This window comes from Drosophila albomicans, chromosome 2L, assembly GCF_009650485.2.
Source record: "Drosophila albomicans strain 15112-1751.03 chromosome 2L, ASM965048v2, whole genome shotgun sequence".
Classification (NCBI taxonomy): domain Eukaryota; kingdom Metazoa; phylum Arthropoda; class Insecta; order Diptera; family Drosophilidae; genus Drosophila; species Drosophila albomicans.
Genome location: NC_047628.2, coordinates 11,732,737 through 11,747,870, shown reverse-complemented (window position 1 = coordinate 11,747,870; position 15,134 = coordinate 11,732,737). Strand labels below are relative to the sequence as shown.

The 15,134-nt window shown below is 36.8% G+C and overlaps 3 protein-coding genes across 4 annotated transcripts; 1 reads left to right on the top strand and 2 right to left on the bottom strand.

The window, feature by feature from the left end:
- The first annotated feature begins 62 nt into the window (after window positions 1-62).
- Window positions 63-967, top strand: LOC117564353 (SOSS complex subunit B homolog). The gene is made up of 2 exons (XM_034243068.2): window positions 63-279; window positions 342-967. The coding sequence occupies exons 1-2, from the start codon at window positions 199-201 to the stop codon at window positions 813-815; spliced, it is 555 nt and encodes a 184-aa protein (XP_034098959.1). The 5' UTR covers window positions 63-198; the 3' UTR covers window positions 816-967.
- LOC117564350 (uncharacterized) lies at window positions 877-10,250 on the bottom strand. Of its 2 annotated transcripts, none has more exons than XM_052002001.1 (4): window positions 10,086-10,250; window positions 9,697-10,021; window positions 9,441-9,627; window positions 877-1,379 (listed from the first exon to the last, which is right to left on the bottom strand). In XM_052002001.1, the coding sequence occupies exons 1-4, from the start codon at window positions 10,148-10,150 to the stop codon at window positions 1,126-1,128; spliced, it is 831 nt and encodes a 276-aa protein (XP_051857961.1). In that variant the 5' UTR covers window positions 10,151-10,250; the 3' UTR covers window positions 877-1,125. The 2 variants fall into 2 exon arrangements, with proteins under 2 accessions (XP_051857961.1, XP_034098957.1); XM_034243066.2 differs by lacking the exon at window positions 877-1,379 and adding an exon at window positions 5,542-5,970.
- Window positions 10,251-11,733: 1,483 nt separating this feature from the next.
- On the bottom strand, window positions 11,734-14,629 carry LOC117564352 (trehalose-phosphate phosphatase). Its single transcript, XM_034243067.2, has 4 exons — window positions 14,555-14,629; window positions 14,143-14,293; window positions 12,101-12,722; window positions 11,734-12,032 (listed from the first exon to the last, which is right to left on the bottom strand). The coding sequence occupies exons 2-4, from the start codon at window positions 14,205-14,207 to the stop codon at window positions 11,901-11,903; spliced, it is 819 nt and encodes a 272-aa protein (XP_034098958.1). The 5' UTR covers window positions 14,208-14,293; window positions 14,555-14,629; the 3' UTR covers window positions 11,734-11,900.
- Between the last annotated feature and the right edge of the window lie 505 nt (window positions 14,630-15,134).

Genomic DNA, 15,134 nt, shown 5'->3' with positions numbered 1-15,134 from the left:
GAGGAGCAAAGTCAGTGAGGCCGTAGTATATTTGCCGGCATTGTAAACTAGTATATTTTCTGGTCAGCTGTTTTGTTGCGCCTCTTTCATTATATGCATTTTATAATTTTGTTAGCGTCAAATAAGAAAAAATAAATCAAATTGCAAATTAACAATTACTTAAATTAAGTAAATCCAATACAGAGCACCAGAAATATAATGTACAACGCAGAATGCATTCCCATCAAGGATATTAAGCCCGGTTTGAAGAATATCAATGTGATATTCATTGTACTCGAGGTTGACAACTTGTTGGCATTTGTTTATTAGTGTTTTTAATAACATGCCTTTTATTTCAACAGGTTGGCGTAGCAACAGTGACGAAAGAGAACCGAGAGGTGCGCAATTTCAAAGTAGGTGATCCCACCGCCAGCATTAATGTCTCCATTTGGGATGAGCCCGGCAAGCTGATTGCACCCGGCGACATTGTTCGTCTGACCAAAGGCTATGCGTCGATTTGGCGTCACTGCCTCACTCTATATTCGGGCAAGAATGGCGAGGTTTTTAAGATCGGCGAGTTCTGTATGATCTTCAACGAGGCGCTGAACATGAGCGAACCAAAACGTGCTGATCCTCAAGCGGCAGCGCCACAAACTGGAAACATGGTCGCTGTCCAGACGCCGGTGGCGACGCCAGTTGGCGTTGTTGCGGGCGCTGTGCAACCAGCTGTGAATGCTACGCCTGCCGTGGTGCCGCCAGCGATTGTGAAGCAGGCAGGACGAGGAGGACGCACTGGAGCAGCGCGAGCTGGCGCAATGAAGGGAGATCGACGATGAGATGCAAAGGAAGCGAACGAATCTTAGGGCAATATTTTAAGACAAATGCATTGGAAGGATATTATTAAATTATATGAACAAGTTTATTGCGAATTTTGTAGAGAAAACATAAAACACAAAAATAAGGGACGAGAGATTGACATACAAAACATCTATAATAATAAATAATTGGTAATAATCATATTCATAATAATAATAGTATGAAATACAAGACAGCTCTACATATGTGTATTTGTGTTGATGTGTGCATGTGTGTGGTGTGTGTGTATGTGTGGAATTAGCTTAAGCTTAGAGCTGTGGCCCGCAATGCTTATGCCTTCTTCTTCTTCTCGTAGTTGGCCTGAACAGCTTTCAGCAGCCAGCCAACCTCCTCGACGGTCTTGATCTGATAGTTGGCATAGGTCTTCAGCGTGGGCAGCTCCGAGACACGGAAGGTCTTGCCAATGCCGTGCAGCACCTTGATGGCATCCTCGTCGGTGGTGTCGTCACCCACATAGATGATCTTCAGGTTCTTGGCCCAGTCAGCATCGAAGTGCTTCTCCAGGATCATCTTGGCACCCTCTCCTGTAAATAAACAAGGATAGAAAAACGGTAAGCAGGGTTTGATAAGCTTAATGTACTTAGAAGATTTTAAATATAAAAGTTATATTTACAATAAGTCATATATAATAAATACCAAAAGTTGTGTTTGGAAATTAAATAGTCTTTAATTCTACTATTAAGATATATAATTTGAATTTTAAGTTTTTTTTTAAATATTTAAAACAATCCTTATTAAAGGTTTCTTCACTTTAAGAGAAAAATATCTAATGTACCAACAACTTCTGTATATCGTTTTAATATTTCATTATTTTAAAAGAAATCATAATTGTTAAAAGTATTATATATAAATATATATGCTAACTTGAACTATTATTAGCTATGTCAAGAAACCAATCATTTTAATTTTCTTTCTTTCAATCTTTTAATATTGATTAAAATAGTCAATATTAATGCTCTTCTATTTAAGGCTAAACTTGTATTAAAACTGAAATTCCAATAGAATTTTATTAAGTAAATTGTAATATTAATTAATATTATGAATTATATTGATATTTAAGGGTTTCCTAAAGTAAATAAAACATCTCGATCTATTTTAGTAAATACTATTGTTAAAAAGACTATAGTTTTTAATGGATATCCTACTTTGATATACCAGTCCTAACTTAATATTTAAATATTTTTTTTTTTATTTTATGAATAGAATTTTCTTAAATTTTTTGTTGATATTAAAGAAAATCAATTGAAATGATGGATGGATTTTTTGTTAGAGCCGTGGAACCAACTAAAGTCGTTTGACAAATTATTAGTGTTTTTCCATGGAAGACTTCAGCTTTAAAGAGCTTACATTCAAATGGAGTAATCTAGATATGTTTATCAGTATGAATTAACGAATAATTTCATGGAAGATGTTGAAATATATAACAGCGGTTTCTTCTTTGCCATATGTGAACGTTTTTTCTTGATCGCTTGGCTCAGTCGATCTAGCAGCTTTACATAATATTCGCTGTTGATTATTTTACCTTTCTCCAGGTAGTCTATAAACAAAATCCCGTATGCATCCCAAAATACGGACGCCATAACCTTACCCGCTGATTTTTGTGTTTTGGGACGCTTCGGACGGCTTTCACCGGCTACCACCCACTCAGAAGATTGACGACTGGAGACTGGAGTATAATGGTGTATCCATGTTTCGTCCATTGTTACGTAACGGCGAAAAAAATCGGTCTTATTACGCTTCAACATGCTTAAACACGCCTCGGATGCATCGATGCGTTGTTGCTTTTGGTCCGGTGCCAACAATCGCGGCACCCACTTTGAGTAGAGCTTTCTCATATCCAAATGTTCATGCAAAATCGTAAACACACTGCCCTCTGATATATTTGAGGCATCAGCTATCTCCTTTAATTTTAATTTGCGGTCGGCCAATACCATTTTTCGTATTTTTGCGATATTTTCTGGCGTAACTGCTGTTTTTGGGCGTCCGCAACGCTCAGCGTCTTCGGTGACCATACGACCACGTTTAAATTCATTATACTAATCCTTAATGGTTGATTTTCCTGGGGAAGAATCCGGGTAATGTTTATCAAGCCAAGTTTTGGCTTTTACCGTATTCTTTCCAATCAAAAAACAGTGTTTAATGAGCACACGAAATTCCTTTTTTTCCATATTGTAGAAAACCTCAAAGGTTTTTTCACTTTAAAATGTTTAACTTAAAAACACGTGGTCGTAAAGATGTAAAATTTTGGACACAGAGCTTAAGATAATCGACAGTGTTGCTGCGAGCGCATTGTAAGTGAGTGGCACACCTCCGCTTCGCGGATCGAAGAGCACTCAAAGCTTTTCGCTCACTAGTAATGCGTTCACGCGTAAGAATGCACTCAACCTCCAGTGCTCACGCGTAAGAATGCACTCAAAGCTCCAGTGCTCTCAGCTTCCCTCTCCCACAACTCTCCACCGCTGAGCGCGGCTCGGCAATAGATCGGCAGTGTTGCCAATTCTTCTGCTCATAAAGTAGCTGAAGTAACATATGAAAAACGCTAGAAACCGCCAGACAATTAGGATGATAGCCAAAATATAAAGCTACGTTAGTAAAACAATATTTTTATTAATTTGATTTTTTTATTAAGTATTTTTGATTAGTAAATTTCGCCAATCATGCCCTATTCTGGTGCAGTTTATTCTGTGAAATTTGTTCCCGCACAACAATCCCAAATGGTCATATATGGACATATGTATAAAGACAATGCCGCCTCTTGCTGGCAGGTTTTTTCAGAGACAGTCGGAACAAACGTTATTTTGTTCGTCTGTGAAAACGGAGATGACGAAGACTTATGGTTGTTTGTCTTGGTATGTCCGTGCAATTCAATTGTTTATAAATCTTGGGCATTTTAACTGCCCCACACGATCGTTTTGGAAATTGTGAAATACCCAGATGGTCATGTATATAGAGTATAAAATTAGTAAAAACTATAAATCGATAAAAATGCAAAGATCTTTTGGCATATCGATGTTTTTATCATTGCAATGCAAAATTACTGCAAGGTTTTAAAGTGTGCAAAGGTACCAGATGTTTTTAAAAAACTAAAGTTCCATCAGTTTTGTTTTGCAAATAGCTATAATTCCCGCTAGCCGCTAGTTTTCAATTTATCCCGCATTTTGTTTTTGAAAACCGTCAGATCTAGCGGGGAAATGGATAAATTGGCAACGCTGATCTAAGATCGGTGAAAATGGCATCGGCATTTTTACTGAGTCAGTTCAAAACCACGTCTCATCAACCACGGTCACTAAAACACCCCCAATCTGTGCGAATATTTCAACAACCCGAAAGTTTACAATATATCAATTATTAGATATTAAAAACGCGAGTGTTTTATTTCAACGGGAAAAACGGTAACAACTTTGGACTTTTCAGCGCCCCCACAGAATCAGACAGTATCGATAAAAATATCGATGTTTGCTTACTACTGCCCCTTATATGTCGGGCCGGGAACTTATTGAGCGGTGTGATAATTACAAAATGTTTTAAAAAGTTCAGCTATTGTGGCATTGTTTTCGAAGCCCATGTATTCAATTTATCCTATTTTAATTATATTATTGCGATCAGCATTATAATAATAAAAACAAGTAAGAAAGTTACAGTCGAGTGTGCTCGACTGTGAGATACCCGCTACCCATTTTTAATAAAGACAAAATATTGCGGTATCATTTTCAAAATATACCGAAAATACTAAAAATATACCAAATGATACGTTTGGTATATCGATATAGTACACCATTTAAAATATACCATAGACGGCACAATGTACCAGATTGTCGGCCAAAGCAACTCAGACCCATAGTAAGTAGGCGTTTTTGCCCATACAAAAGTATTTCTTTAATAACATCCACAATTTTCTGATCGCAACCGAATTTTCAGGAATCATAGCTACTATAGTAATTATTGTATATACCAAAATTCGTAACTCTAGCTTTAAAATTAGGCTTGTTATTCGATTTTTTTGATTTGCGGGAGCGGAAGTGGGCGTGGCAAAAATTTGAAACAAACTTGATCTGCGTGCAAACATAACAAATGCTGTCGAAAAAAATTATAGCTCTATCTCTTATAGTCTCTGAGATCTAGGTGTTCATACGGACGGACGGACAGACGGACAGACGGACATGGCTATATCGTCTGGGCTGTTGACGCTGATCAAGAATATATATACTTTATAGGGTCGGAGATGCCTCCTTCTACCTGTTACATACATTTCCTGCCGGCACTAAGTTATAATACCCTTCTACCCTATGGGTAGCGGGTATAAAAATGTTCTATAGATTCGAGCTATTTTGGAATATTTGCGGCATTGTTTTTGGGACCCCCTTGGTGATATATGCACGGTCGCTGGCCAGACGCCGGTGGCGACGCCAGTTGGTGTGGTAGCCGGCGCTGTGCAACCAGCTGTGAATGCTACGCCTGCCGTGGTGCCGCCAGCGATTGTAAAGCAAGCAGGACGAGGAGGACGCACTGGAGCAGCGCGAGCTGGTGCAATGAAGGGAGATCGACGATGAGATGCAAAGGAAGCGAACGAATCTTAGGGCAATATTTTAAGACAAATGCATAGGAAGGATATTATTAAATTATATGAACAAGTTTATTGCGAATTTTGTAGAGAAAACATAAAACAGAAAAATAAGGGACGAGAGATTGACATACAAAACATCTATAATAATAAATAATTGGTAATAATCATATTCATAATCATAAATAGTATGAAATACAAGACAACTCTACATATGTGTATTTGTGTTGATGTGTGCATGTGTGTGGTGTGTGTGTATGTGTGGAATTAGCTTAAGCTTAGAGCTGTGGCCCGCAATGCTTATGCCTTCTTCTTCTTCTCGTAGTTGGCCTGAACAGCTTTCAGCAGCCAGCCAACCTCCTCGACGGTCTTGATCTGATAGTTGGCATAGGTCTTCAGCGTGGGCAGCTCCGAGACACGGAAGGTCTTGCCAATGCCGTGCAGCACCTTGATGGCATCCTCGTCGGTGGTGTCGTCACCCACATAGATGATCTTCAGATTCTTGGCCCAGTCAGCATCGAAGTGCTTCTCCAGGATCATCTTGGCACCCTCTCCTGTAAATATATAAGAATCGAAAAACGGTAAGCAGGGTTTGATAAGCTTATAATGTACTTAGAACCAAGAAGATTTTAAATAAAAGTTATATTTACATTAAGTCATATATAATAAATACCAAAAGTTGTGTTTGGAAATTAACAGTCTTTAATTCTACTACTAAGATATATAATTTGAGGCTTAAGCTTTTTTAAATATATAAAACAATCCTTATTAAAGGTTTCTTCAATTTAAAAGAAAAATATCTAATGACCAACAACTACAATAAATCGTTTTAATATTTCATTATTTTAAAATAAATCTTAATTGTTAAAAGTGTTATATATAAATACATATGCTAACTTGAACTATTATTAGCTATGTCAAGAAACCAATCATTTTAATTTTATTTTATTTTATTTCTTTAAATCTTTTAATATTAATTAAAATAATCAATATTAAAGATCTTCTATTTAAGGCTAAACTTGTATTAAAACTGAAATTCAAAGAGAATTTTATTAAGTAAATTGTAATATTAAGTAAATTAATATTATGAATTATATATATAATATATATTGATATTGGGGGGCTTCCTGTTTAAAGTTTAATCTAAGCAAAGGCTTTATAACCATATATTTAAATAAAATTGTGTTATAAATTGTAAGCTCAACATTGTTAAAAAGACTATAGGTTTTAATGGATATTTTGATATACCAGTCCTAACTTAAAATTTAAATATTTTTGTTTTATTTTAGAAATATAATTATCTTAAATTCTTTGTTGATATTAATGAAAATCAATTGAATTGATATTTTTTGTCAGAGTCGTGGAACCAACTAAAGTCGTTTTACAAATTATTAGTGCTTTTCTATAGAAGACTTCCTACTATCTTTGGAATAATCTTGATATGCTTATCAGTATGAACTAATGATTAATTTCATTCAATTGAATTAATGGAATATAATTACAAAATGTTTCAAAAGTTTTGGCATTGTTTTCGAAGCCCATTTATTCAATTTATCCTATTTTAACTATATTAATGCGATCAGCATTATAATAAAAAAAAAATGTTCTATAGATTCGAGCTATTTTGGCATATTTGCGGCATTGTTTTTGGGACCCCCTTGATCATATATGCACGTCTTGCAGATGCTGGAGAATCGGATCTTCGGGCAATAAACAAGTTTTCCACAATATTTTGAATCGTTCACTCGCTATATATGTATATGAGAATAGATATATGCTATAAGAAGTTGACTTGCCCGTGTTAGGGGAAGAGATTTATCTCACATCGGGGCATATACATATATCTATAATGCTATATGTCTATATCTAAGTGTGTATCTTCTAGGCGTTATTTTTAGTCCGCTGCGTGGGCGTGGAGCGAGCAAATTGTGTTTGGCCTGCGGCCCGTCAAGCAAGCCACAATTTCAAATCATTCAACTCGCCACAGACCGTCACTATATACATACTATATCTTTGCATACTATATAATAGAATAATATGCGAGTTGAGTGTGTTTGCCTTTTTTTTCATTATTTTAATTATGCTGGCTTTGTGTTGTTTGTTGTTTATTTTGTTCGCTATTAACGCTACATTTTTGTTTAATTGATGACGCATTAGTCGTCCCGATCTCTCCATCCCCTCTCTGTCCATCAATTTAAGTATTGCATTTTCTTTTCAGACGGCACCAACAATTCCACTTTCTTCTCTTCTCCTCGCTTCTTGCTTTTGTTGCCATTTCAAATGCGCTTGCCAGCTTTTCATTTTTCATACAGAAATAATAAATACCGCCTGTTTTGCTTTTTCTTTTTTTCGAACGCTTTTTCTTTTTTTCTTGTTGCTATCTTCGAAATTTTTGAATTTTCATATTTTTCGTTTTGTGCAATATTTTTCCACTAGGAATTTATTGCTCCTCCAAAAGGCGGGCACAATCATAATTAATTTTTATTTTCTGGCCGTAAATATTTTTGTTGTCTTTTGAATTATGCACATTTGTCGCGGCTCATTGGAAATGTCGCGTATTCTCGCCCCCGAGAATTGTGGATAATTTTGGAACAACAATTCTGTCGACAGATTGCATTCCATTTTGAATATGGAATATCATTCTTTAGCAGAAGAAGATGATCATGTGATCTTAGATTGATCTAACAAGATGACAGACTACAAAACGGGATGTGATCAGAATTATATATATAGTAACTTATGCCATTCAGAAAACCATCAAATATGATCGTTTATAGCCAAGATGCGTCACTATATAGTGACAGCATTTATTGGCATATGTTTTGTGAAGCATCGCATCATTAGCTAAAGATGTTTCGCATTAGATGCGCTTAGTTTGAGTTCTTTAAACTGTCTGCATAGCCTTGTTATAATTGCCTCATGTATCGGATTCATTATATTCGATGTAGACATGATTATGTTATGCCAGGGATATATTAATTGAAATTAATTCAAAGTCTGCAAATTCATGCCAATCGGGTATAAATATTGTATAAAAGTGCATGAAATAAATCGCTGCCAACCAGAAATTAATTACTCTACATCATTTCTAAAGCATCTTTCTATCATTAAATGATTAATTTTAGTAACTCAAACTTATCAGTATTAATTAATAAATATAGAAATGATATAGAGAAATTTATGTAAATCTGTATTACAAATTCAATTTCCCATTTTATAATATTAAGTTAAAAAAAATACCATTTCTACAAAAAACATGTAGACGTTTTCGAACATATATCTTAAATTGTGTTGTAAGGAATTTAAAATATCCTCTGCACGTTCCAAATAGGAACAAATCAAACGCTAGACAAAACAAGTCAAAATTAAATATTTGCGAAATGAAAGCAAAATTTTTCGCTGAGAAATTGCAGAGACTTGAACATTTATCATCGCGCTGACTAAATATTTCCCAAAGACCATAGAAAGCTAGATATATGCGATATATATAAATATACATATATGTTTTAGGCAAGTCTATTCAGAAGGTGGCGCGCTTTTGACATCAGTTTGCTCTCTGCTTTATTTGTCAAGAGGGGCGCCGACAGAAAAAAGAAAAAAAGCAGAAAGGAAAAAAAAAAAGAAATCGAAGAAAAAAGTGGAAAACATTTTTGAACGCTGACAGTTGCCACATAAATTTGTGAGCAAGAAATTTCGGTTGTTTTTGATATTTTCATTTTGGGTTCTTCGAAGACGACGCCCACATTCCACCTCTCTGGGGTGAAATTTTGAATTTTGCGGCCGTGCGCTATGGGGAAATATATGGAATACTATATAGACTGCAGACTTTGGGCAATAATTAAATCATCGAAGCGTCGTCCCGTTCAAAATCGAATTGTTTCGAACAGGTGCCGACGACAGCCGCAGACGAAAAAACAGGCGGCAACAGTTGGCTGACAATCGAAAACAAATTGATATATCGAATATGTATACTATATATCTATATACTATATATATAACTTTTTAAGTTCCCCTTCAGACTAACCTTTGTCCCAGTTGACGCGTGGCTTGCCCTCCAGAGCGTAGGGAGTCTCGATCAACTGGAAGCCGTGGGACTGAATCAGACCCTTGGCCTCGGCAATGAGCTTGGCCTTCAGCTTGTCGGTGACGCCCTTGTAGTGATAGGTCACCGAGATCTTCTTATCCTCGACCCAGGCACCGGAGCAAACAACCTGTCGTAAGTGGAAACAAAAATTCCATTTAGAATAAGCTCAGGAAACTGGGAAATCTTTCTCAATCACCTTCTCCTTGAGCTCAGCCACCAGCTTGTTGTGCTTCTCGAGCAGCTCCTCGGGCATTTCGATCTTGAACTTCTTGCCCGATGGGTACTCCACCTCGAGACCGTGATTGCCAGCATAGGTGACATTGGGGAACTTCAAGTGGTTCTTGATCTCGTTCAGTTCGCGACCGGAGAAGACAACCATGAAGATTTTCTCATTGGCAGCCAGTTTCTTAATGTTGATCTCCGTATCCTTGGGCATCACAGACAACTCCTCGGTGAGGGGAGCAAGGGTGCCATCGTAATCCAGCAGCAGGACAACCTGATCCTGATCGGGTGTGATGAAGCTAAGCAACAGGATAATTGTTCAAATATGTTGCTAGCTAAGTTCACATTGTTGTTGAAGCTTACCCCTCGAGAGCCTTGACGTAATCCTCCTCCTTCTTCAAGAGCGGTGCCTTCTTCTGCTCAGCCATAGTTGAGTTGAGTTGATGTTGAGTTAAAAAATATAAGATATTCTATCTACCGGAAACTGTGCGACGTGCTGGACGTACCTCGATCGACTTAATACTAATGCCCAAGGTGCGCCAGCGAAAGCCCCATGGTGAGGCATATATGAGCAAGAAGAAGAAGTGATGCTCTCTCTTCCATTCTTTTGCTCTCTCTCTCTCTGTGTGTGCGGGAAGTGTGGCAACCCTGGTCGTTGGCCAAGTAATAGCGCACGTTATTTATGAGGCATATGCACATAAAAAAGCACATACCATAATGGATCTTTAAATACATACACAAGAATATATACTGTATATGTGTATGTGTGTGTGTGGTATATATAGCGTCAGTTCGATATCTATATAGTGTAGATATAGGCTCGTAAATACAGCGAGTGGTTATCGTTGTCGTCTTCAGGTCGTTTCACTTTTTTTTTTGGACTCATCTCCGTTGACACACTTCTTCTTAGCCCACTATGTGAATACTATGAATACACTCACATTCACATTCGTTTTGTGTCTAGCGATTTATTTTGACTCACTTAGACAGCTGCCCGACAGCGTTTTCATTCATTCATTCATTGATCGAGTGTTTGGGCAACATTTTATGATCATTTACACAACCGCCGACACTTCCTTTGCATTGAACTATTTATTTTGTTTGTTTGTCTTTTTGTTGTGTTGGCATCACTGGCACAGTGAAGCCTCCGCTTGAGTGACACACATTTGAGAGAGAGAGGAAAAGCAGAAACAGTGTGGGAAATATATTAAAGTATATATAAATAATAACTTAATTTGAATCAGACAGTCAAAATATTTGTAGTAGCTACAGTGAAGCTTAGGTATAGAGAGCTGCATTATTAGAGGAAAAACAGCTGCAGGAAGTAGAGAAACACACAATGAACAAACAGTAAACAATAAAAATCTATTTAATTTATTATGGTTAATTCATTAACTTTTGCGTATGTGTAATTTATTACGTATACGTAATTTAAAACAAGCGCCGCATCAATGCCCTGGAGAAACGTTGTTCAGCCAACGCTTTCCTTGCTTAAATTAATTTAAAGAATGCATAAATAACATGTGTTTATTATATATCAGAAATAATATATTTTGCTAAATTAATTGCATTATTTTTAGACTGCTTTCACAGACTTAAAAACACAAAGCAACGTGCAGACAAAGAAAAAAGAAATATGAAGAAAAATAATGCTAAATATATTCTAATTAAGTAATTGTAATAAATTCAAGAAACTATTATCGCAGACAATAAATGTCCACACCTTTAAAATATGTTTTTAACGATGAGAAATGTTTTCAAATTTGTCACAAAAATAAGTAAATTTTACTATTAACTATAAAACTATTTTAAATTTGTAAAAAACTTTTCAGTTATCAAGCTTTTGGTATGAAATTTAATTAAATTTTTGTTGAGTTAATTTTAAATTTTAATTTTAAGTATGTACTCTGTAAAATTGTAATTTCACGCTTCTTTCAAATTCCCCGCCTCGCACTTTGTAAAATGTAAAAGAAAAAAAGGAATTTACGTATTTATAGCATAAACAGTTCGCTTTGTTTATATACAAAATTATGTGTTTAAGTGTATCAACTAAATGTAAAGCTGTTTAATTGTTTGTAAATAAAGCTAACAACATTTAAAATTAAACTTCAAATTTGAGCTTACACATACGAGTAAATTCATTAAATAACTAAGCAATTAATTCACGTATTCATATTTCTAGGCATAGACGCGAGCTATCCACTGGAGCAGATCAGTCATCACATCCTGTTTGGGCAGACGGAAGTCGGCAAAGGTTTCGATTTTATCATCGGCTGCAATGCGGAAGGATCTGCCCAAGCCTTGGAGTACCTAAAGAAAAGAATGATAAGAAGATGAGTTAAGGAAAGTTTAAGCTTAGGAAAGTATTCTTTACTTACTCTCATGGCATCCTCATCGGTGGTATCATCTCCAGCGAACACAACCAGAACTTGTTCCGCCCAATCTTTGCCAAACTTGCTCTTTAGTATGTAAAGAGCCGCCTCGCCTTTGTTCCAATCAACTGGCGGCTTTGCCTCGATGGCCTCATGAGCCTGATTCGCCCGGAAGCCGTGACGTTGACAGATCTCCGTGGCCAGACGCTTCTGTTCATCCTTCAACTCGACGGGAGTATCGCGATAGTGATAAGTGAGAGAGACTCGCTTATCTTCCACCCAGGCTCCATTCTTCTCCACCTTTTGCTTTAGTTCCTGCACCATCGCAGTGTAGTTCTTCTTAATGTCTGCGGGCAACTCGTAATCGTGACGCGATCCATCGGGATACTCGATCTCCAGTCCGTGATTGCCGGCATAGGTGACGCCATCGATGTTCACATGCGCCTGCACATCCTTCAGGGCACGTCCTGAGATGACTGCGAGGAAGATTTGCGGATGCTTGGCCAACTTGTGGAGTATCGCCTCCAGTTCGACGGGCATCTTGGTCTTGCTCGGATTCGATGCAATGGGCGCCAAGGTGCCGTCGTAATCGAGGAGAATGGCCAGCTTCGAATGTGTGTTCAGATATCTGGAAGGCAAAGGAAGGGAAATATATTAAACCATTTTTTTAAAGGTTTTTAAAGAAGGTAAACTTAAGGTTTTAATAAGATTGTTTGCTATTCTATCTGATAAAAAACAGAATGTCAATCTTTAATTTGAAGATATGAAAATTAAGCTAAGGGATAGCCCTTGTGTTTGGAGCATCTTTTTTGCGATTTTCTTAGACCAGAATGTATGGTAAATGAAAATTAAATGAAATTTGGATATGTTGCGACGAGTTGCTTCATAAGTTTTCCTGCATTATATTTCCATTTCAATTGCATTCTTATTTATTCTTATTTTATCTGATTTTGTAGCTTACTTCCATTTCTATTAGGTTGGGATGAAGCTTAGTGGATTGAAGGAGAAATACTCGACTTTATTTGAGTGATTTAGCCTTGTTCATCTGCCGCTTCGCTCTTCTTTTCACCAAAGAGAAACTTCAGTATAACTTTAGTTCATTAAACTTGCAAATTATTGAAAGTGAACTAATAATGGAGAAGGCAACACAGTATCGTATAATCTACAAAAAAAACATCTTACTTGTTGAAACATTTCTGTACTCGGTATCTTTACAGTTCATCACACTTTGCATTATTGTTTAAGTATATTTTCTTTTTAGGAATTTACATTAAGAGTCTTGCACAGTCGCACACATTGCTGTTTATACCCGTTACCCATTGGGTAGAAGGCTATTATAACTTTGTGCCGATAGGAAATGAAAGTAACAGGAAGAAGCAAAACAGTGCGGTATTATTCTTAAATCATACCAAATAATATACCGCAAAAATACTAAATATGTCGAAGGTCATATTTAATATATGTTTGAGTATATATTTGAGGTATATTATTCGGTCTATTTTCAGAATAATACCGTACAGATTTACTTTTATTCAAAATGGGTAGCGGGCTTCTAACAGCTTTCTTAATTGTTTTGATTTGCCTATGTAAACTTTGATATTATTAAAAAGTATGTATTCGCTATATTCGCATTTCTACAATACGAATATATACATATATTCTATATAACAGGCTAATCTTTCGTATAAAACTTTTTGAGGAACACTTAATTACAACTAGCTTAGCTAAAGGGTCTCTCAAAGTTGAGCATTGCTTGCTATTTTTCCTTTTAATTGTCTGTTATATAGACATTTATCTTATAGAGAGTCTATATCAACATTTATATATCTTAATATGTTTGTCAGTTTGTCGTTAACTTTCTTTCTTTCTATCTTTCCTACTTGCTGTAATTATCTCTCTCACTTTTCCTAATCCGCATTATCAGCAGTCTCCCTATTACATGACTTCCTCTCTGTCTCTGTTCTCTTGCCTGGTCGCAAGGTCACATTGATAGTGATAATGACAAAGATGATTACGGCTGGGGATGATTTAATCAATCCGTAACTTACCCGGGCAGATTCTGTTCGAACTCCTCCAGGCGACTGATAACAGGTGCAACTTGTTTCTCAGGCATGATGTCAGCTGTTGTTGTTGTTTGAATGATCCTTGTGAAGCAAATGAAGCGCAAGATGAGTCGAAGTTGTTGTTGTTGTGATAGCACTGAAATTGATCAAAGTATTTTAGCTGAAATGTTGTTGTCTCGTTGAGAGCTGAGGCGGAACTGTGAATCGCTGCTTGACTGAGGTTTGCTTTTAAAATCGCCGGGTTAGCTGATAACAAATCTCTCGCTCAGCTCAGCTAATCTTTCAGCTTGCTTAGTTTGTTCTCCCTCTCTGTCTCTCTCTCCCTCTATTTCGCTCGATCTTGCTCTCAAACTTCTTTGCAATCGATTGCAATTATCAGTTGTATTCGTGTTGTTACCTGTCCCTTGAGAGCTCTGCTAGTTAACTGTTGTCTACTTTCGCTCCTGACCTGAGTTTTTATATAGCAAAATTCACCACTGTCGTTGTTTCCCATTTCCCGAATTGAATTTATATTTGCACTGCATTGTTGTTGTATTGTTTTTGTTTTATTGATGATGAAGGGAGACAAAGGCATTACACACACATTACTCATCGTACGCAATGCAATTGCCACGCGTACGTTGTATGCCGCCTTTTGGGGCATTGCGCCCACAACAACAACAAGTTGTTTGCCTCAAGTTCATTGCAATAAAGAATGTGATGAGTTCTCGCTCCTCTCGAGGTTAATTACTCATGTAATTTTCCATATTTCCTTCACTCTCACAATGCGCTAATCCTATTGACACAAGCATAATCCCCACAGCGGGAGTTTGTCTGAGTAAATGACTAACTGAACGATTGACTGACTGTTTGACTGCCTTCCCCTGCCTCTGCCTTTGTTTGTCGTAATTGCCACAAATATTTGTTACGTGCCTCGCATCGATGAGATTAGACAGACGCCTTCTAAATATAGGCACAGCTTGCAGCGATTCCCAATC

Bases quoted from the DNA above. Each gene is read 5' to 3' on its own strand.
- LOC117564350 (XM_052002001.1), bottom strand. From the start codon at position 10,150: ATGGCTGAGCAGAAGAAGGCACCGCTCTTGAAGAAGGAGGAGGATTAC. The intron at 9,628-9,696 runs GTGATTGAGAAA...CACTTACGACAG, and splicing joins TGGCTGAGCTCAAGGAGAAG to GTTGTTTGCTCCGGTGCCTG. The intron at 1,380-9,440 runs GTTAGTCTGAAG...GTTTATTTACAG, and splicing joins ACGCGTCAACTGGGACAAAG to GAGAGGGTGCCAAGATGATC.
- LOC117564352 (XM_034243067.2), bottom strand. From the start codon at position 14,207: ATGCCTGAGAAACAAGTTGCACCTGTTATCAGTCGCCTGGAGGAGTTC. The intron at 12,723-14,142 runs GTAAGTTACGGA...TTTGCCTTCCAG, and splicing joins TTCGAACAGAATCTGCCCGG to ATATCTGAACACACATTCGA. The intron at 12,033-12,100 runs GTAAGTAAAGAA...TCTTTTCTTTAG, and splicing joins CCGATGAGGATGCCATGAGA to GTACTCCAAGGCTTGGGCAG.
- LOC117564353 (XM_034243068.2), top strand. From the start codon at position 199: ATGTACAACGCAGAATGCATTCCCATCAAGGATATTAAGCCCGGTTTG. The intron at 280-341 runs GTTGACAACTTG...TTATTTCAACAG, and splicing joins TGATATTCATTGTACTCGAG to GTTGGCGTAGCAACAGTGAC.